The 22,071-nt window shown below is 50.1% G+C and overlaps 1 protein-coding gene across 3 annotated transcripts in view; it reads right to left on the bottom strand.

The window, feature by feature from the left end:
- The window catches only part of USP13 (ubiquitin specific peptidase 13), a 154,544-nt gene that overhangs the window by 59,875 nt on the left and 72,598 nt on the right, over positions 1–22,071 (bottom strand). For all 3 annotated transcript variants that reach the window (XR_010338916.1, XR_010338917.1, XM_064366828.1), the window contains 4 exons: positions 16,093–16,164; positions 15,646–15,739; positions 2,961–3,086; positions 1,667–1,820 (listed from right to left, as the gene is read on the bottom strand). Coding sequence is in view for 1 of the 3 variants with exons in the window: in XM_064366828.1 (XP_064222898.1) it covers positions 1,667–1,820; positions 2,961–3,086; positions 15,646–15,739; positions 16,093–16,164 (446 nt within the window). In the remaining 2 variants the exon portion in view is untranslated. The remainder of the gene's footprint in view (positions 1–1,666; positions 1,821–2,960; positions 3,087–15,645; positions 15,740–16,092; positions 16,165–22,071) is intronic.

Below are 22,071 nucleotides of genomic sequence, written 5' to 3'. Positions count from 1 at the left end.
GACACACGCGGCACTCGGTTCCCACGCGGAGACACGCGGCACTCGGTTCCCACGCGGAGACACACGCGACACTCGGTTCCCACGCGGAGACAGACGCGACACTCGGTTCCCGCGCGGAGACAGACGCGACACTCGGTTCCCGCGCGGAGACACACGCGGCACTCGGTTCCCGCGCGGAGACACATGCGGCACTCGGTTCCCACGCGGAGACACATGCGGCACTCGGTTCCCACAGGGAGACACGCGGCACTCGGTTCCCACGCGGCATTCGGTTCCCACACGGAGACACACGCGGCACTCGGTTCCCACACGGAGACACACGCGGCACTCGGTTCCCACACGGAGACACACGCGGCACTCGTTCCGCACGGAGACACATGCGTCACTCGGTTCCCACAGGGAGACACGCGGCACTCGGTTCCCACGCGGCACTCGGTTCCCACACGGAGACACACGCGGCACTCGGTTCCCACAGGAAGACACACGCGGCACTCGGTTCCCACAGGGAGACACACGCGGCACTCGGTTCCCACGCGGAGACACACGCGGCACTCGGTTCCCACGCGGAGACACACGCGGCACTCGGTTCCCACGCGGAGACACACGCGACACTCGGTTCCCACGCGGAGACACACGCGACACTCGGTTCCCGCGCGGAGACACATGCGGCACTCGGTTTCCGCGCGGAGACACATGCGGCACTCGGTTCCCACAGGGAGACACGCGGCACTCGGTTCCCACACGGCACTCGGTTCCCACACGGAGACACACGCGGCACTCGGTTCCCACACGGAGACACACGCGGCACTCTGTTCCCACACGGAGACACACGCGGCACTCGGTTCCCACGCGGAGACACGCGGCACCCGGTTCCCACGCGGAGACACACGCGGCACCCGGTTCCCACAAGGAGACACACGCGGCACTCGGTTCCCACAGGGAGACACACGCGGCACTCGGTTCCCACAGGGAGACACACGCGGCACTCGGTTCCCACGCGGAGACATGCGGCACTCGGTTCCCACAGGGAGACACACGCGGCACTCGGTTCCCACAGGGAGACACACGCGGCACTCGGTTCCCACGCGGAGACACGCGGCAGTCGGTTCCCATACAGAGACACACGCGGCACTCGGTTCCCACACGGAGACACACGCGGCACTCGGTTCCCACAGGGAGACACACGCGGCACTCGGTTCCCACGCGGAGACACGCGGCACTCGCTTCCCACACGGAGACACACGCGGCACTCGCTTCCCACAGGGAGACACACGCGGCACTCGGTTCCCGCGCGGAGACACATGCGGCACTCGGTTCCCACGCGGAGACACGCGGCACTCGGTTCCCACGCGGAGACACATGCGGCACTCGGTTCCCACGCGGAGACACATGCGGCACTCGGTTCCCACGCGGAGACACATGCGGCACTCAGTTCCCACGCGGAGACACGCGGCATTCGGTTCCCACGCGGAGACACACGCGGCACTCGGTTCCCGCGCGGACACACGCGGCACTCGGTTCCCATGCAGACACACGCGGTACTCGGTTCCCACGTGGAGACACACGCGGCACTCGGTTCCCGCGCGGACACACGCAGCACTCGGTTCCCGCACAGAGACACGCGGCACTCAGTTCCCACGCGGACACACACTGTACCCATTGTTACCTTTGTTGGTCGCCGCCTCCATGGCCACAGGTAACTGCATCAGGTAACCCACTCTCTCCGTGTAGCGGACCTTCCGGGTCTGGCAGCACTGAATGCGTTCTTCCACCAAAAATCGGAAAACGTCACTCGGGTTTTCTGAGCCGACGCGGTTCCTCTGAAGGACGGATTGGATCGGGTTAGTGAATGCACTAATGTTGAGTCACACGACTTTCAACATTATCAAGTTTCAAAGCATGGGAGGGAAATTCATGGAATGAGAAGAAGGGAGGAGGAAAAGCCAAGAAGACAAAGGGAAAAAAATAAAGGGCTGCCCTGGACAAAGGGAAGCACGCACAGTGTGATTCCACAAAGACACTCATGCCAATCAGGTAGGACAGAAACCACGCTCTGTTAACGGGTGTGGGGCCTGAAAACATGCTTACAGAGCAGCATGCAGAGAATGAACTGAAGACCTGGCCAGTGCCCGGAGGCGCAGACGCCACCGTGAACACTGGCCAGGCGCAGAGGCACACGCCTGTAATCCCAGCACTTTGGGAGGCTGAGGGGGGCGGATCACCAGGTCAGGAGTTCAAGACCATTCTGGCCAACATGGCGAAACCCCGTCTCTACTAAAAATACAAAAAATTAGCCAGGCCTTGTGGCAGGAACCTGTAATCCTAGCTACTCGGGAGGCTGAGGCAGGAGAATCACTTGAACCCGGAAGGCGGAGGTTGTAGAGAGCTGAGATCGTGCCATTGCACTGCAGCCCAGGTGACAGAGTAAGATTCCGTCTCAAAAAAAAAAAGACAAAACGCTGGCTGTTTGCAGGGGTGGCATAAGGGGGATTTTGATGTCCTCCTTTGTGTTTTCTGTATTTTCCAGAGAACACTGCAGTAACCGGGGGGAAAAAAGTTGCTTTTTCGGGGGCAAAAAACCCTTTACTCAGGAATTCACAGTGGCTTTCAAAAATGTTTTTAATACGATTTATTCTGATGTGAACAGAGTCATCATCTTTGAACAGTGGCAGGAGGACACCAAATGCCACACAGGGCTCTTAAGGAACTCTGTCACAAAGACCAGAGCAGGTGAACACACAGGCTGAGGGGAGTGTCTGCAAACTGGCGGGTGAGGAGCGGTCACATCAAGCGGGCTGAGCAGAGAAAGTTTCCAGAAAGCCGATTCTGAAGCAGCTTCTACAGGAGAGACTGAGGCAGGAAGGGAGTGGGGAGGGCTCTGATCAAGCCCCCGCGGACCCTGCGGGGCGGCCCGGCGCCTCCTCACCACCCGCCAAGCATCCGTGAGGCTGACCACTCACCTCTACGAGGTTCACCAGGTGCAAGAAGAACTCCTGGGCATCCTGCTGCCTGTTAGACGAGAATTCCGGGTGGCTCTTGCTCACAAAGGCCTTAAACATGCGCGGAGAGATCCCGTTGTGCTGCGGCTAAGGTGTAAAAATGAAACGGACTCACAACGCTTTCATGCACGTTCTCAGCCCTAAGCGGCACGCAGAGCTGGGCTCCGTCAACTGCGCTTTCCAGATGAGAAAACGCGGCCCCAAGAGGGTCAATCCTGGCAGCGGCCAGCGCTCGCTGGGTGTTTACTGCGTGCCAGGCCCGGCGCATGAACCTTGTGAAGAGCAGGGTGACACTCCTCCTGCTGACTCAAAACTAGACACGAGGTGACACGCTTTAGAAAGAGCTCACTTCCTGAAGACAGGCTCGAGGCCCGTCCTCACAGGACCTGTTACCCAGTGGCCAAATGTCACAGCCCATTTCAGAGTAGGCTGGAGATGACTCGGAGGAGAGGCCTCTGCTGGAAGTTAAAAGACAGGCCGGCCGGGCGCGGTGGCTCACGCCTGTAATCCCAGCACTTTGGGTGGCCGAGGAGGGTGGATCACAAGGTCAAGAGATCGAGACCATCCTGGTCAACATGGCGAAACCCCGTCTCTACTAAAAGTACAAACAATTAGCTGGGCATGGTGGCGAGTGCCTGTAATCCCAGCTACTCAGGAGGCTGAGGCAGGAGAATTGCCTGAACCCAGGAGGCGGAGGTTGTGGTGAGCCGAGATCGCGCCATTGCACTCCAGCCTGGATAACAAGAGCGAAACTCCGCCTCAAAAAAAAAAAAAAAAAAAAAGACAGGCCGGGTGCGGCGGCTCATGCCTGTAACCCTAGCACTTTGGGAGGCCGAGGTGGGTGGATCACCTGAGGTCAGGAGCTCAAGACCAGCCTTGCCGACATGGCGGAACCCTGTTTCTATTAAAAATACCAAAACTGAGCTGGGCGTGGTGGCGCGCACCTGTAGTCCCAGCTACTCAGGAGGCCGACGAGGGAGAATCTCTTTAACCTGGGAGGCGGAGGTTGCAGTGAGCCGAGATTGCCCCATTGCACTCCAACCTGGGCAACAAGAGCAAAATTCCGTCTCAACAAATAAATAAATAAAAGAGAGGAGAGCTCTGCAGGCTCTCCCCTTTGCTTCCATGAGGCTCAAAGAGAGGCCCCTCCTGAAGAACGGAGCACGTGCAAGAAAGAGAAACGGCACCGCCTGGCCCAGTGCAGCCCTGCAGAGCTGCTCCTGCCCGGTGAGCCCACCCTCTGCTGTTTCTGGACCGGAGCACAGGGCGTTTCCAGGAGCTTGCAGAGGGCTTGTCCCTCACCTGGCTGCAGCTGCTGGGAAGGCTGACGGGGAGGAGCAAGCAGCAGGGCGGCTCTGGCAGAAGAAGGATGCTGGACTTCCCGGGGACTACCAGGACGGCTCAGAAGCCAGCCAGATGCCCCATGCAAGACCCTGCGGAAGCGGTGGGCTGTCTGCCAGTGGAGAAGGCCCAGGCAGGAGGGGGTGAAGGCTGCAGACGCCACGGGACAGAGCATCAGGGAAAGTTCTGTGTAAGGTCCCTGAGGGTGGGATGACAGTGGGGAGAGGCAGCTCTAAAGAACCACTAATGTGCTCCCCCCCGAAAGGCCAGCCATGAGTGGAGACACGTGGTGGCCCAGAGGGAGCCCACCAGCACTGGGAAGTGAAGACTGTGCCTTCTCTCCCCTCCAATCCCCTTGACCCTGGACTCTGCGGGGCCCAGCAGCAGGTGGAAAGAGGCAAAGAAGTGGAGCAAGCATCCCGCCCCACCCCACCCCCAAAAAAAAACCTGCTGCCGACACTAACGCTTCAGCACCGCTGTTTTCTGAAACTCCTGAGCTGGGCAGAATGAAGAAACCTACACCTGGCTTTTGAATTAACCCACAGAAAATCATTGGGAACCCGGGAGGTCTGCCCAGGATGCTCTGAAGAGGCAGGTGGGAGAATCCACATCGCCTTTGGTGGCAGAGACGTGCACCTGACAAGCTGCTTCCCAAACAGTTCCTCCAAGTTCAGCCCATCCACGCATGGTGGCAGCTACTCTCTCGTTAACACACGTAGTAACCTAGAAAGCAGGCGCTACCCTCATCTTCACTAGGGAAGCTGAGACTGCAGGGAAGTGCCAGATCGGCCTCTCAACTCAAAGTGGTCTTGAAACCCGACTGCCACGCAGCCAGCAAAGCCTCGACAGAGTGACTCTGACTCCAGTTCCAGGCCGTCTGCAGCAAAAACAATGAGTGGGCCCTGAAGCACACTTAGGTCCCAGTCATGCCAACCTCCCCTTGTCATTTCAGCCAGAGAAGTGATTGTGTTCCCTCTGCAAATCCCGTAGCTGCTACCCACCCACTTTTCCATAAAACCTCCCTCTGCTTAGCTTGCAGACCACACTGCTCTCGTCTGAAGGCCAGAGCACAAACTGCCTTCTGCCTTCTTTCACGCTCAGCCCGCTTCTGGTCGGTCGTGCAGGCTTTGCAGGTGGAGGCCACGACTTACACCTCCTTGGATTCTCATGGACATCTGGGTCCATGCCCGCCTGTAGTATGGGGACTATGACAGGTTTGCCTCACACAGTCCTATGCAACAGGTGATGATAAAATTCCTTCATCTATCTCCCTGCGACAAAGAGGCAGCTCCATAAACATCCATCCAATAATGGTGTTCTAAGCAATGTTTTCTAATAAAAATCTGACGAATTTCCCTGCTTTGCTGAAAACACAGTCCAGGCCGGGCATTTAGTACTTAGTGGCTGCCTGCTTCATGTACAGCACTATTGGAGATTCTGCCTTCTGGGAGCTTACAGACAACAGAGGAGATGAGAGACACACACCCCGATAGTAAATGTTAGGGAACACCACAGAGGACCTGAAACAATGCTGAGCTCTCAGAGAATCCCTCAAAGCAGCAGCATCTGGGCATCTAGGGACTGACAGTCTATATATCAACGACCACCTTACATGGCTTCAGTCGTGTTTCCAGCCTAGCCAAAGAGCAATTCATTTTACTACCTGTATAAACACCTCCTGAAACCCATGTAAAAGTTGTAACTTTCTTCATTCACAGAACGGATATGCATCACGTAACATCCCCCGCCACGGGCATGCATCACATAACATCCCCTGCCACGGGCATGCATCACGTAACATCCCCTGCCACGGGCATGCAATAATGCATTAGCTTCGTCTAATGGCTAACATTTATGTACTCATTAAGCAGCTATCTACCGAGAGCTATAAAATCTCAGGCGTTCGGGTGAATACCTACTACGTATCAGGCACAGTCCTTAACACTTTACATACGTATTTCACCCCATGAGGTGGTGATGATGATGACTAGCTCCACCTGACAGATGGGGAAACTGAGGCACAGAGGTGTTAAGTCCAGGGTCGCGCTCTGCATTCCCTCCCTCTAGTGTCCTAATGCTGTTTTTTGGTATACATGTGCCAACATCTCATCTCTGAGGTCCCTGAGTCCATCCCACTAGCCGCTCAAGTGAAGACAGTATACCGACAGTCTGCCATAAGCCTTCTTCAAACCCACACAACTCTAGGGCCAGCATCACAAGCCAGTCTGACAGTTACTTCTCCACTTTCAAGAGTGTGGTGACACCACCTGAATGAATCTCCTGGCGTTTGTGCATTTCTGTTTAGGCACTCACACAGGCATGCATTCACTGCTGGCTGCTGCTGGTGTTATTTCTTACAAGCTGTGATTCAAGTCTGGTGCGGCTGCCAGTCCCCAACACAGACCACAGCCGCTCTGGGAAGTTTAACGAGCCAGTACATTCTGAGAGCTAGCTGCTGCGCTGGGCCATCATGGGGCCATACAACCAGGAGTAGAAGTTTCAGTAGAGACCATGGTGGGAGACGCTGGGAATTCAGCCCCACACCTGGACCGTGGCCCAGTCTCAGCCGTTCCCCTCCCACACTCCTGTGACCATTTCATTTCTTCATTTTCCTCGACCACTTTTTCTTAATCCTCTGCTCAACAGTCAAGCTGTGGCTTCAGAGTTGTCAATCATTTAGAGGTTAGTTGAAAAAGTTTCCTAACCAAACAGATGCCACCTCCTGCTCTACACACCACGCAGCAGACCAGGTCCTGGGGTTCGCAGCTGGGGAGCATCTCAGCTCAAAGTCGTCTACTCCAAGCTTACTCCCTGGATGGTCAGCTGGCCCCAGCTGCTAACAGCCACGCCCCACGCCTACTCTCTGCTTTCGGAGGGGTGTCTCACTACTTCCCATGCTCAGCTACTAATATGCTCACTTCACATCTACTTATTAGAAAGTCGGGCTCTGAAAAAGTTGAGCCTGAATCTCATGAAGCCTCCAGATCTGACAACCTTACATAAAACACAAATCAAACAATACCTCGAGGAAGTGATCTTTAGAGCAAACTTAAAGCAAACGATCCAGCTCCTTCATCAAATCAACAGTTTGCAAAAAGAAACGGAGGGGGACTTTAGAAAGATACCTTTGATAATCCGGGGAAAAATCAGAAGATGAACTAGGTATTACTGATACTAAGAGATGGTTGTTAATTTTGCTGCTATACTTTTAACACTTTAAGCAACTTTTTTTAAAAGAGATAAAGTCTTGCTGTCGCCTAGGCTGGATGGCAATGGTCTGATCACAGCTCACTGCATCCTCAAACCCTTGGGCACAAGCGATCCACCTCAGCCTCCCAAGTATCCGGGACTACAGGCACATGCCACTGTGCCCAGCTAATTCTTTTATTATTTTTTTTCTAGAGACATAGGTCTCGCTGTGTCACCCAGGTTTGTCTCAAACTCCTGGTTTCAAGTAATCCTCCCCACCTCAGCCTCTCAAAGTGCTGGGATTACAAGCAGGAGACACCACACCTAGCTGAACACTTAAAACTTTTGACACAATACTTATGTTAAAGGAAGAAAGAAGGTATTTAGTTCCAGGTGCATATATAGGTGAAAAGGCGGATGTTTAAATTTTACATTAAAATACTGAAGGCAAAGAGGAAGGGAGAAAGGAAAGGGAGGCATTTCGGGAAACTGGTGGAACCAGAGCTGCAGAATGATTATTGAAGCCGCACAACAGTGCATGGAGATTCATTACACTTCACTCTCTACTTTTGTATATATATGCACATTTAAATAACGTTTCCTTTGAAAAAAATGGTTAGGCTCTGGATAAGGCAGTTCCCTACAAGAAACCAAAAATCTAAAACAAGAACCATCTAATTAAATTAAAGAAAGCATGTTTCCCACTTAACAATGGGCTGGTGACATCACCTGAGTGTCCCCTGTGGCCCCAACACCTCACAAGATGAGAGGCAGAGACCACAATTGACCAAGTCAGCCCTGTCTTCAGGGAACACACACTCTCACTCGAGAGCTGGCTCCCAGGTGCCTGAAGCAAGGCTAGTCCTGACCACTGACTTCATAATACAGAGACCCAGGAAGTCACCAGAACAGCACCCAGCTAAGGAACCTGTCATACTAATAAGATACTGTACTTACCATCTCCATCAGCAATTGCAAAACAGCTCAAATTAGAGGGAGGCCTCCAGTGTTCAGAATCTCTCCCAAATGCTGACACGTGACTTTCTAACAGAGCGCACCACGCAGACAGCCAGACACTGTCCACTCATATTCCCTTGAGCCCAATGCTTTAATTAATAAGCAGCAAGACTGAGGCTTTTATCACGCCAGAGCAAAGCTTGCACAGATACTTTTAAACCACAGGATAATGTCCGCCTGTCCCTAAAACAAAGCTGTATGAAGTCTGTTGATCTAAATTTTTAACCTTAAACCACAAGCCTTGGGCCTACAGTGCTTAACCCAGCCCAAACCCCAAATCTCCTAAGCTAGGAGGACAGGGGCATTCCCAAACTATTACTCATATTTCAAAGGTGAATCAGAACACCTCCATGTGTCTAACCTAGGAAAACAGGTTAAGGGAAACAAAGTTCTTATGTTCACAGCTAAAATCACATCATCTTGAAACAGAACACTGGTTAGCTTATGTTGATATAAAGGTCAGACCAGCAATTATGTGTCGAGGATTATTTAGATGAGAAATCAAATATATTGTTGCTTAAGAAAATGCAGTTTGTTCATAATACAGAGTTATTTAAAATATGTTATCTTCAGAAGAAGAAATAGAGTGTTCAGCTTTAAAACATTTGAAAGCACTTCCTTAGAAGGCATAAAGATCGTTGCATAGCTATACACATGCCATGGTGGTTTGCTGCCTCCATCCCCGTCACCTACATCAAAACTTCTCCCAGTGTTATCCCTCCCCAACCTCCCCACCCCCCACTGTCCCTCCCGTAGCCCCCCACCCCCCAACAGACCCCAGTGTGTGATGTTCACCTCCCTGTGTCCATGTGTTTTCATTGTTCAACACCCACCTATGAGTGAGAACATGCAGTGTTTGCTTTTCTGTTCTTGTGTCAGTTTGCTGAGAATGATGGTTTCCAGCTTCATCCATATCCCTACAAAGGATGTGAATTCATCCTTTTTTATGGTTGCATAGTATTCCATAGTGTATATGTGCCACATTTTCTTTATCCAGTCCATCGCTGATGGGCATTTGGGTTGGTTCCAGGTCTTTGCTACTGTAAATAGTGCTGTGATGAACATATGTGTGCATGTGTGTTTCTAATAGGATTTATAATCCTTTGGGTATATATTCAGCAACGGGACTGCTGGATCAAATGGTATTTCTATTTCTAGATCCTTGAGGAATCACCACACTGTCTTCACAATGGTTGAACTAATTTACACTCCCACCAACAGTGTAAAGCGTTCCTATTTCTCCACATCCTCTCCAGCATCTGTTGTCTCCAGATTTTTTAATGATCGTCATTCTAACTGGCATGAGATGGTATCTCAATGTGGTTTTGATTTGCATTTCTCTAATGACCAGTGATAATGAGCATTTTTTCATATATTCGTTGGTCTCATGGATGTCTTCTTTTGAAAAGTGTCTGTTCATATCCTTATCCACTTTTGAATGGGTTTGCTTTTTTCTTATAAATCTGCTTAAGTTCTTTGTAGATTCTGGATATTAGCCCTTTGTCAGATGGGTAGATTGCAAACATTTTTTTCCCATTCTGTTGGTTGCCAGTTCACTCTAATGATAGTTTCTTTTGCTGTACAGAAGCCCTGGAGTTTAATTAGGTCCCATTTGTCTATTTTAGCTTTTGTCATCAATGCTTTTGGTGTTTTAGTCATGAAGTCCTTGCCTATGCCTATGTCCTGAATGGTTTTGCCTAGGTTTTCTTCTAGGGTTTTTATGGTGTAAGGTCTTATGTTTAAATCTTTAATCCATCTGGAGTTAATTTTAGTGTAAGGTGTCAGGAAGGGATCCAGTTTCAGCTTTCTGCACATGGCTAGCCAGTTTTCCCAACACCATTTATTAAACAGGGAATATTTTCCCCATTGCTTGTTTTTGTCAGGTTTGTACCCCAGAACTTAAAGTACAATAAAAAACAAAATAGTAAATAGGGCAGGTAAAAAAAAAAGATGAAGGTAGGAATTCATCAAATACAGCATTTACTACTGGTATGGCATTTGCTGTGGTATTTAACACTGCCTTTGATTGTGAAGCCATGGCTACCATGGTGATCTGCTTTGCATCTGTGTCCCCACACAAATCTGGACCAGGCATGGTGGGTCACACCTGTAATCTCAGCCCTTTGGGAGGCAGAGGCAGGCGGATCATTAGAGCCTAGACATTCCAGACAAGCCTGGGCAAGCAATATTGGGAAATATTGGGAAGCCCTGTCTCTACAAACAAACAAACAAAACACAAAACAAAACAAAACAAAACCCAGGTGTGGTGGTAAGCACCTGTCCTCCCAATTCCCAGGGAGGCTGAGCTGGGAGGATTGCTTGAAACCCAGGAGATCAGGAGATCCTGTCTCAAAAACAAAATCAAAAACAAAACAAAACACAAATACCCAGTGCTGAAGGGGGTCTTCGTGGGAGGTGACTGGATCACGGAGGCAGCTTCTAATGCTTTGGCGTTGTTCCTCTAGTGCTGTTCTCATGATCGGGTTCTCATGAGAGCTGGTGCAGCACCTCTCTCCTCTCTTCCCTCTTCTCCCGCTATGTAAAATGTACTTGCTTCGCCTTTGCCTTCCACCATGATTGTAAGTTTCCTGAGGCCTCCCTAGAAGCAGAAGCCACTATGCTTCCTGTACAATCTGAAGAACCATGAGCCAATTAAACCTCTTTACTTTAGAAACAAAAAAAAAAGAATGCATAAAGATCAGGAAATTTTTTTTTTTTTTTTTTTTGAGATGGAGTCTCGCTCTGTTACCAGGCTGGAGTGCAATGGCTCAGCTCACTGCAACCTCCACCTCCCAGGTTCAAGCAATGCTTGTGCCTCAGCCTCCCAAGTAGCTGGGATTGCAGGCACCCACCACCACGCCCAGCTAATTTTTGTATTTTTAGTAGAGATGGGGTTTCACCATACTGGCCAGGATGGTCTCAACTTCTTGACTTTGTGATCCACCAGCCTCAGCCTCCCAAAGTGCTGGGATTACAGGCGTGAGCCACCACACCTGGCCAGAAAAATATTTTTTTAAGAACAAAATGCCCTTTTATAGTAAGCATTATCTATTACAAGTGCAAGTTAATCTTAAAATTCAATTCAACATATTTAGGTAAAAATGGCAGTGGTTCAAATACTGTTGTCTTTTTACACATGAGCATGTTTATTAAGGATGCATATATAAAAAGCTAGATTTGACCTTCATTTACAGCAGAACAATACTGGAAAGTAGATATTCCAGAAATGACCCAACTTGTAAGACTCCAGTGAGAAACCCTCACGACTGGGCCCAGACTCCAGAGCCAAGCTGCCTGACACAGTCTGCAGCTCCGCCACCCACGGGCTGTGTAACTTTGGGCAAGGATTCTGTGCATCGTTTCCACATCTGTGAACATGCAGGAAGGGCCTGGCCCCCTGCAAACACCAGATGATGCCAGCTATTACGAGCACGTTTGGTGGCGGCCCTGTGAAAAGGCGTTCCTGCCACATGGCTCTGACACAGCCCTCGTGCTCGCTCCCCTCCACGTGTTCCTCTCATCATCTATCCCCTTTTCTGTTTCAGTGAATCTTCTTTCCCTCTCTTGGGGCACTTCAGGCTCATCTACAAGTCACAAACACCAGAGGCCTGGGACAGGCCCATCCTTCCAAAGGACTTCTGACACCTGAGCAAATGAAGAGTCTCACAAATTGGTTCCTTTGAAACCAGTTGCCAGTGAAAATCCTGATGCCTCAGAAACTAATTCCTTTCACTGTCAAGCAAAGTGAAGATTTTTGCTATATTTGTCTATTCAAGGAACAGCTTGAAGCAGACACCCCCAGCACCACAAGGAATATCATGGTCAATCTGAGCTCTCTTTGAGTGTTAAAGGAATATTACCAATATTCCCCACTTGTCCCCACCCAGCTGGATGGGCCATTCCTGCCAGTGCCCAGATGCACACTGCATGCTTCTCACACTCAGGATTCTTTCTTCTCCACTAGATCGTGGCACCTGAGGGCTGGAAAGGATTTCACAAGTCATCTACATCAAGGGTCACAGATCCAAATTCCCAGAGACCCAGTCAGGTCATGAGTCACAAAGGGACCGGAGCCAGCTGGGGACTGTGTGTCCCATGTGAAGGAAGAGCTGCCCCTTGGCTCCGGCTGTCACCGCGGGCCTGGGACAGCCAGACGTTCTGAGTGGTTAAGAGGAGCTGAAAATTCAGACTTTATGTGTGGACCAAGCAAAACACATTCCAGAGATGGTCCAAGTGCTTCCAGCTCACACATTCCAATCCAGACAGAGCAGCGGTTCCCACCTGCAAGCCTCAGACCCTGGAGATGTAAAGAGCTGCTACCCTGTGGCCACCAAATCCAACGCTGGAAGAGAGACCAGGCCTCCAAACAGACATCACCTGTGGACTGCAGAGACTGTGACGGGAAGAGAGACCAGGCCTCCAAACAGACATCACCTGTGGACTGCAGAGACTGTGACGGGAAGACAGACAAGGGCTCCAGACAGACATCACCTGTGGACTGCAGAGGCTGTGCTGGGAAGACAGACAAGGGCTCCAGACATCACCTGTGGACTGCAGAGACTGTGCCAGGAAGACAGACAAGGGCTCCAGACAGACATCACCTGCGGACTGCAGAGACTGTGCCGGGAAGACAGACAAGGGCTCCAGACAGACATCACCTGCAGACTGCAGAGACGGTGTGCCAGGAAGACAGACAAGGGCTCCAGACAGACATCACCTGTGGACGGCAGAGACGGTGTGCCCGAAGACAGACAAGGGCTCCAGACAGACATCACCTGCGGACTGCAGAGACGGTGTGCCGGGAAGACAGACAAGGGCTCCAGACAGACATCACCTGCGGACTGCAGAGACTGTGCCGGGAAGACAGACAAGGGCTCCAAACAGACATCACCTGCGGACTGCAGAGACTGTGCCGGGAAGACAGTCAAGGGCTCCAAACAGACATCACCTGCGGACTGCAGAGACTGTGCCGGGAAGACAGACAAGGGCTCCAAACAGACATCACCTGCGGACTGCAGAGACTGTGCCGGGAAGACAGTCAAGGGCTCCAAACAGACATCACCTGCGGACTGCAGAGACGGTGTGCCTTGCTCTTAGAAGCACTTTTTTTTTTTTAACATAAAAGGACACTGTAATGTTAACAAAACCAAATTTTATTTCCAAACAGCACTAAGCTGATGATTTTTCATTTCACATTTTCTTAAATGAGGAGATCCCAAAAGCACAGTAACAGTCATGTAGGGTGCACAGATTTTATCTAATTAGAAAGGGGACTCCAGGCTTGAAACCTTCACCACCACCACCTGGACCCATTCTACCACTTGAATGGCGAGACTGGGAGGTGGTGTGACTTGCCCATAGTCACACAGCTCCTTGCAGAACCAGGAGGGAAAGCCAGGCTCCGAGCCCCATTCCCAGCTCCTTCACCTCCACCAGAGGGCAGGGACCCCACCCAGGAGAGCCATACGAGAAGAGGCACAGCAGGATGAGAACTCCAAACAAACACGATCGTAACAGTTCTGGGCTGAGGTTTCCACAGTCACCTCTTCAAAGTCCCACAGAAGCACGGAATTAGAAGGAGCCTGGATAGCCACACGCCAGCCCTACCTCCCAGCCGCCTCCTCAGCTGCGTCTCAAATGAGCGCCTTCCAGCCACTGGCGGATGCGGACCTTGTCATCTTACAATGCTGGGTGACAACGCAGCTTGAGAACTTAAATTCTTCCCGTTCCCACTCTGCTCTCCTGTGCTTGCCACTCCCTCCCGCCCGCTTCTCCAGCCGCTTCTTCCCCCCCACCCCCAAGGCGGCCTCCGAACATCCCTTTCATAACCTCCGTCCTCTCATTTGCCCGTTTCCACAGCTGGCTGGCTTCATTATGAACAAGAGGCTATTCATTCACTTTTGATTCTTGCTCTCGGTGTACAGGTATTAGTTAAGAAGGACTGGCTTACGATGCCAGCACGAAGATTAAACACATGAGGGTAAGTCAAGACCAGGTCCTGGGAAGCCAGAGCAGGTGTGCGGAAGCGGAGCACGCGTTCCACTCAGGGCAGCTGCGGCAATCGGAGCGGACGGCGCCAAACACAGATGTGTAGGCTGTGCACTGCTCAATTCCAAGGGCACCACTCAAAAAGACCGAGCTACGAGCCGTGCCCTCCAGAGCTGTACAAGCAGCACAGGGAGGGGCCAGCAGGAATGCAGGTCTGGCCGTGAAAAGATCAAGCCCATCTCTCGGTGATTCTGTTAGTTAATCATAACTGCCCCACAGAGTTTCTGTGACTTGAGTGTGCCGCAGGACCACCTGGCAGCTTACCAAACCCGAGGACTGCCCAGCCCTCCCTAAAATTCTGATTCCTCAGCTCTAGGGAGGGACTGAGGAATCTGTGTGTTTCTTTTGTTTGTTTGTTTGATACAGAATCTCACTCTGTCGCCCAGGCTGGAGTACAGTGGCACGATTTCGGCTCATTGCAACCTCCCGGTTCAAGCAATTCTCCCACTTCAGCTTCCTGAGTAGCTGGGATTACAGGCACCCACCATCACACCCGGCTAATTTTTGTATTTTTAGTAGAGACAGGGTTTCACCATGTTGGTCAGGCTGGTCTCGAACTCCCGACCTCAGATGATCTGCCCACCTCGACCTCCCAAAGTGCTGAGATTACAGGTGTGAGCCACTGCGCCTGACCCTGTGTGTGGTTTTTTAACAACGAACCTCTCGAGAAACTCTAAACAACAAAGTTGAGGCTTAGGAGAAAAAAGACACTGCAGGTGCCAAGACTGTATCACCAAAGGGGAAATGTTTCTATTTTTACAAAATGTAGTCCTTCGATCTCAGCCCTATTTTATAAAGAATACTATTTCTAAAGACAGTTGATGATGGCACACATGTACAATCCATGACACAACTGCCTCTATAAACCCGACCCTGGCTGCTCCTTGTCACACTTTTTAAGCACATCCAGACAGGCCCCGCAGACACTGCAATGACATTACTATTCTGACGGCTTGCGAAATTTATGGCCACCGTGTGCCAAATCACAGGAGACCCACATTCTACAGCTCCTCCCTACCAGCACGGCCACATGGCACACTCGGACACATACCTTGTGCTCCTCCTTCATCACCTGCTCGATGAGTTCGGATTTCACCGGAGGCTTGGAATACTGGCCTGAGAGAAGGCCATGTCCTAACTTAGTCCTGGCCAGGGCACAGAAAGAAAACAGAAAGGTCGTTGTTGTTCTTCCATAGCGATACTAAACGTATGGATGAATCTCAGCAGTACAGCTGCTGGCAGGTGGAGCATCTGATCTGGATTACACACAAGTGACATTTATTTGATTCTGCTTCATACTGTTGCCAGTTTCAAATTTTCTTCAATATTTTGTAGATAATTTTATCTTCTTGGAAAAGTAACACATTCTCATTTTAGAACACTTTTTAAAAAATACATAAAGAATTGCCTTTAATTTTGCAACCCAGAGATAACCACTGTGAACATTTTATTGGACGCTTTTTCCAAAAAAAAAAAAAAATACAAATCCGGCACTTACATCTGTGTGTTGAAATCCTGCGTTGGATCTAAAGGCGAGTAGTCAAATATTCTGGGGAGGTTTCCCACATACCTAGAAAATGAGAGGTGACAGTTACACCACAGCAGCTGTAAGAACAGGACCAAGACAAGCCATCGTTCTTCCTAAGACCACCTTGCCCATTGGTCAGATTAAACAATCTACCTGAAGAAAAGATTTTCCTGAGATCCCACCTCTACCACCACCCACAAAGCTTCCTGAAACATTGCTTCTATCAGTGGGTCTCAGCCCTCGTTGTAAGTTAGATTCACGTAAAGAGTTTATTTTAAATATACCAAAGCCAGAACAACCCCTAGATGTTTCAATTTCATTGCTTGAGAGCAAGGCCTGGGATTTGGAATTTCTTTTAAAAGTTCCCTGAGTGATTCTAGCATGCAGCCAGGGTTAAGAACCACTGGCTAAGCCATCACAATCACCGCCTCAGTGACAATGGTGCAGAGGCCAGCTGCGGTGGCTCACACCTGTAATCCCCACACTTAGGGAGGCCGAGGCAGGTGGATCACCTGAGGTCAGGAGTTCGAGACCAGTCTGGCCAACGTGGTAAAACCCCATCTCTAATAAAAAAATACAAAAATTAGCCAGGCATGGTGGCACACGCCTGTAATCCCAGCTACTCGGGAGGCTGAGGCAGGCGAATCACTTGAAGCCTGGAGGTGGAGGTTGCAGTGAGCCGAGATCGCGTCACTGTGCTCCAGCCTGGGTGACAGCAAGACTGTCAAAAAAAAAAAAAAAAAGGACAACACTACAGTTAGCGACAAGACTCAACTTAAACCGAAAAACAGGCCAGCTCCTCCAAGTCCCCTGCCTGACCCCCTTCCTTGGGCTTCCCCGTCTGTCCTTGTAGATCAGTTTGAGTGAGCACCGTGCCAAGTCAGGTTAGTGAAAATCACCATGCTTGCTATCCGACCAGCCGGCCTGCCTTCAGCAATAATCCCACCAAGTCTGAGTAGCCAGAAACCCCTCATCCTAGACTTTCCTCTTTGCGATTTTTCAACATCGTGTTGGAATCAGAGTTGAGTCCAATGTCTCCCCCAGTCCAAGGCCCTGTTGCCGTGTTCCTGTTCCTTTGGCCATGAGTCCCAGTGAATAAAGTCTGCCTTAGCATCTTTAACAAGTGTTTGGGTAATTTTTTTCTTTAACATTAAAAATTGTTCCAATAATCTCAATGTGAATAATAACAGTAATAGCAGCGACAGCTGCAATTTCCTGAAGGGCTTCCTGTATTAGCCTGTTGAGTCTTCACTGCAACCACGTGAGGAAGGGATTGTTATCATTATCCCCATTTGAGAGGTAAGAAATTGGAATGCAAATTCGTTAGGCAGCTTCCAAAGCCTCCAAGACACCTGAAATCCCAGCACTTTTAGAGGCCGAGACAGGATGATTGCTTGAACCTAAGCGTTGAGACCAGCCTGGACAACATAGAGACTCCATCTCTACAAAAAACTTTAGAAATCAGCTGGGTGCAGTAGGATGTACTATGGTACTGTAGCTGCAGCTACCTGAGAGGCTAGGGTGGGAGGACTGCCTGAGCTGCGGTGAGCTCTGATCATACCACTGCACTCCAGCCTGGGGTGACAGAGCAAGACCCTATCTCAAAAAAAAAGGCTACCAGGGAAGGAGTAATGAGGCCCAGAATGGAACCAAGCAGCCTGGCACCAGGCCGCGCTCGGAACCACTCTGCTGGCTGTGCCTGCTGTCCACGGCCCCCAGAGCAGCCTGTAATCCCTCCCGGCAAGCTTATACTGACAGAGCAGTGCCAGCTTTAACACTGACATCCAATCATCATGCACAATCACTCCTTTCACTTCTTAAATTCACTTCTGATTTCACACCCTCTACTCTGTGGTGGTCTATCCCCGTTGTCTTCGACCTCTAGCCTGGAAGCTCTAGGAAGAGGAATCCGAAAGCAGATCCCTTTCTCCGGCCCTTCCCTGCCCCTTCCCGCAACGTCTCTGGCCTCCTCTGCCACTGTGTCCCCCCAGCCCACAGCATCCCCGCCACTTGTCCCTCCTGCTGCCCCAGCACGTGACAAACTTGCTCGTGTCTCAAGGTCAAGCCTTCTGCTGTCTCTCTCCCGGGATGCTCTCAGAGATCCTTGCTCAGCAGCTCCTTCTCAAGTCTGTTGACAAGCCAGCTCCCCAGACCCTTAGATAAAACAGGAGGGGCCGCGCTCCCCGTTCCTGACTCCCCACCCTCTGCTCCTGACTGGCCCTCTTAGCACGCATCACCACTTGCAGTTTGTAACCTACTCGTGATACGGTGCGGCTGCATCTCCACCCAAATCTCATGAATTGTAGCTCCTATAATTCTCACGTGCGGTGGGAGGGACCCGGCGGGAGATAACTGAATCATGGGGGCAGGTCTTTCCCGTGCTGTTCTTGCGATACTGAGTGACTCTCATGAGATCTGAGGGTTTCCAACGGGGAGTTCCCCACACAAGCTCCTGCCTGCCACCATGCAAGGTGTGACTTTGCTCCTCATTTGCCCTCTGCCATGACTGTGAGGCTTCCTATCCATGTGGAACTGTGGGTCAATTAAACCTCTTTCCTTTATAAATTGACAGTCTTGAGTGTGTCTTAATTAGCAGTGTGAGAATGGACTGACACATCGTGTTTAGTATCTGTCTTTCCAGAGATTATACACTAGAATGTAATCTCATGAAGGCAGCAAGTTCACCTAAATCACTGCATCTGACATGTAAAAGACACTCTGAATATTTGTTGAATGAATACATTTATGTCACACAATCACACAACTAACGTCCATAACTGAGTACCGATAACCAAACAGAAAAAGCATTATTGCAGTGAAGCCCCAGCAAAGAACCATGACACACTATTAGTTGGCAATGACCTCTAACTACTAGAAACTTCCAGGCACCCGCTGTCCACGAACTCAGAAGTTGTAGCTCAGATAATGTACCTACCTCAAAATTAACAGAGCACGCTTTCAGGGCCAGTCCCACTCAAAGGACAAACACAACAGAAGCCAAACTTCAGAGCTAAACTATTTAGATGCAAGGGCTACACTGAAGAATCCCAACAATGCACGACATGATAAACTCGGGCGCTCTCTTCGGATCCAGTTTTAGTCACATCTCAAAACCTGACAAGACAAAAACCTCCCTGGAAAGGTGCACACTAATGAACAGGCTGATGCTTTATGGCAAGATAGATAGAAGAGAAGAGGTAAAGAGAATAAACCTTTTTTTTTTTTTTTGAGACACCGTCTCACTCCCTCACCCATGCTGGAGTGATGTGGCACGATCTGGGCTCACTGCAACCTCTGCCTCCCAGGTTCAAGCAATTCTCCCGCCTCAGCCTCCCGAGTAGCTGGGATTACAGGCGCGTGCCACCACGCCTGGCTAATTTTTTAGTAAAGATGGGGTTTCACCATGTTGGCCAGGCTGGTCTTGAACTCCTGACCTCAAGTGATCCACCCACCTCAGCCTCCCAAAGTGCTGGGATTACAGATGTGAGCCGCCGTGCCTGGCCGACAATAAATCTTTGATGTCAGAAAAGTCCACTCTGCTGGCACCTGAGGTCAGGGAGAAAAAGAGAGAACTCCATTTTGCTATCACTTTATAACCCTTTCTAACTGATGAAGAAAATCTTCCATTATAACAAAATTAAGTTAAAATGCAGAAGCCATGCTAGATAATTTTCATAGATGTTGTACCTTCTGTTTGTAATCTAGCAATTCTTAAAAGGATGTAGTTACACGATCTATCAATCCATCTCAGCTGTCATTCCATTGGTACAGCAGTTTATTTACATTCGATCCTCAATGAAAAGGATTCTGAAATCTAAACTAGGTTCAAGTGGCAGACAGGGCACTGAGGAATGAGGCCGAGTTCCCAAATCACACTACGACTGCTCACGAGCCACTCAATCTTTCTGAGCCATTTTTCTTTTCTTTCCTTTTCACTTTAATTTTCCTCATCTTATTTATTTCTTGAGATAGAATCTCACTCTATCACCCGGGCTGGAGTACAGTGGCACGATCTCAGCTCACTGCAACCTCTGCCTTCAAGCAATTCTCCTGCCTCAGCCTCCTGAGTAGCTGGGACTACAGGCGCCCACCACCACACCTGGCTAATTTTTGTATTTTCAGTTGAGATGGGGTTTCATGATGTTGGTCAGGCTGGTCTTGAACTCCTGACTTCAGGTGATCCACCCACCTTGGCCTCCCAAAGTGCTGGGATGACAGGTGTGAGCCACCACACCCAGCCAACATATATTTTTCATTAAAGAAAAACCCAGAGAGTTAACTCTTCGTCAAACTTTGAAGTGTAGGGTGAATTTTTCTTAACTGCGGGTTGTAAAGCACCAAGAGTGGTGTCGGGCTTCATAACAAAAGAACACAAGTTTCTTTCACTCTAGTTTAAAAGAAACAATAATTATACCACTGCTACCAGAGGACAGTCCTTCAACAGTTTCAAAAAGGATCTTGGAGCATAAATCATGCAAGATGGAGCTACGCTGCTCCCCAATCAAATGATAACACAGGTGTGAGATGTGGGTAAAAATTTATACAAATCACCGGGTTTCCTATCTGAGCTTCAACCTCGCTCTAGCCAAAGCCCGTGTGTGCACTCCTCCTGCACGCGTGTCAGGGCGCTCTCCCTGCTTCACGGGTTCACCTGACCGCCTCCCTCCTTTCTCCTTCGTGGAATGTGCCTCGTTTATAAGCCTGCAGTTGCTCCTATGACTTTTCTTGATGCCCTTTCTCCTCTTCCTTCCTGCCTGGGGATGAGGACCACGTCCTTCCGTTCACCACCCACCCCACACACTTGGCATACTGCTTAGCAGAAAAGAACTCACTCTCTATTGGCTGGACGAAAAAATGAAAACTAGACATGGAAAATGAACCATGAATTTTCAAAGCGAGAAAACAGCACGAAGAGGTAAGTCTCCAAACACCAAGAGAGGAAAGAGAAGGGTATGTGATGTACTTTGGATCAGTCTCCACTAAAGCCATCAGGATTTCAACTCCACGTGGGTGAAGCAAGAGCCTGGGCTGTTCCTGAAGGCTGTCTGCCTGTCTGAGCTCACACACGCCCTCGTCCACCTTAAACCACGAAGGAAACCTACCTCTGGAACACGCTAGGGTGACTCTGCACTGAGGCAGCGGCTGCCCACCACCACCAGGCCCAGCCCCCGCTCTACAGCCCCCACCCTCAGTACAGCCCGAGGGAGAAAACAGCCAGCCACAGACACAGCTGCTGAGCCCTCGGCGTGGGGGGAGGAAGGCCATCTTGCACGGGCACAGTGGGCGCCTAAATCAGTGCTCCCAAATTACTGTGGTAAAGGGTCAGCTGTTTTGTTTATTTCAACTCAGACAGATGATATCTTTTAAAAACACAGTTAGTGAGGATGGTTAATGGGTACAAAAGTATAATTAGAGTTAACAAGATCCAGTATTTGACAGCACAACAGGAGGATTATAGTCAACAATAATTTGTTGTGTATTTTAAAAGAGTGAAATTGCAAGGTTCCTAATACAAAGAAATCATAAATGCTTGAGGTGACGGACACCCCAATTACCCCAATTAATGTGATATTACACATTGCATACCTGTATCATAATATCACATATACCTCATAAATATATACACCTGCTATGTACCCGTAATAATTAAAAACAAAAAAACCTGGCCGGACACGATGGCTCATGCCTGTAATCCCAGCACTTTGGGAGGCTGAGGAGGGTGGATCACGAGGTCAAGAGACAGAGACCATCCTGGCCAACACGGTGAAACTCCGTCTCTACTGAAAAAAATGCAAAAATTAGCCGGGGATGGTGGCGCACACCTGTAGTCCCAGCTACTCGAGAGGCTGAGGCGGGAGAATCACTTGAACCCAGGAGGCAGAGGCTGCAGTGAGCTGAGATGGCGCCACTGAACTCCAGCCTAGTGACAGAGCGAGACTCTGTCTCCAA

This window comes from Aotus nancymaae, unplaced genomic scaffold, assembly GCF_030222135.1.
Source record: "Aotus nancymaae isolate 86718 unplaced genomic scaffold, 86718_ANA_hifiasm-v0.15.2.pri h1tg000067l, whole genome shotgun sequence".
NCBI lineage: Eukaryota > Metazoa > Chordata > Mammalia > Primates > Aotidae > Aotus > Aotus nancymaae.
Note: the sequence above shows the minus strand (reverse complement) of the source record. Positions and strands in the feature narration are given on the sequence as shown.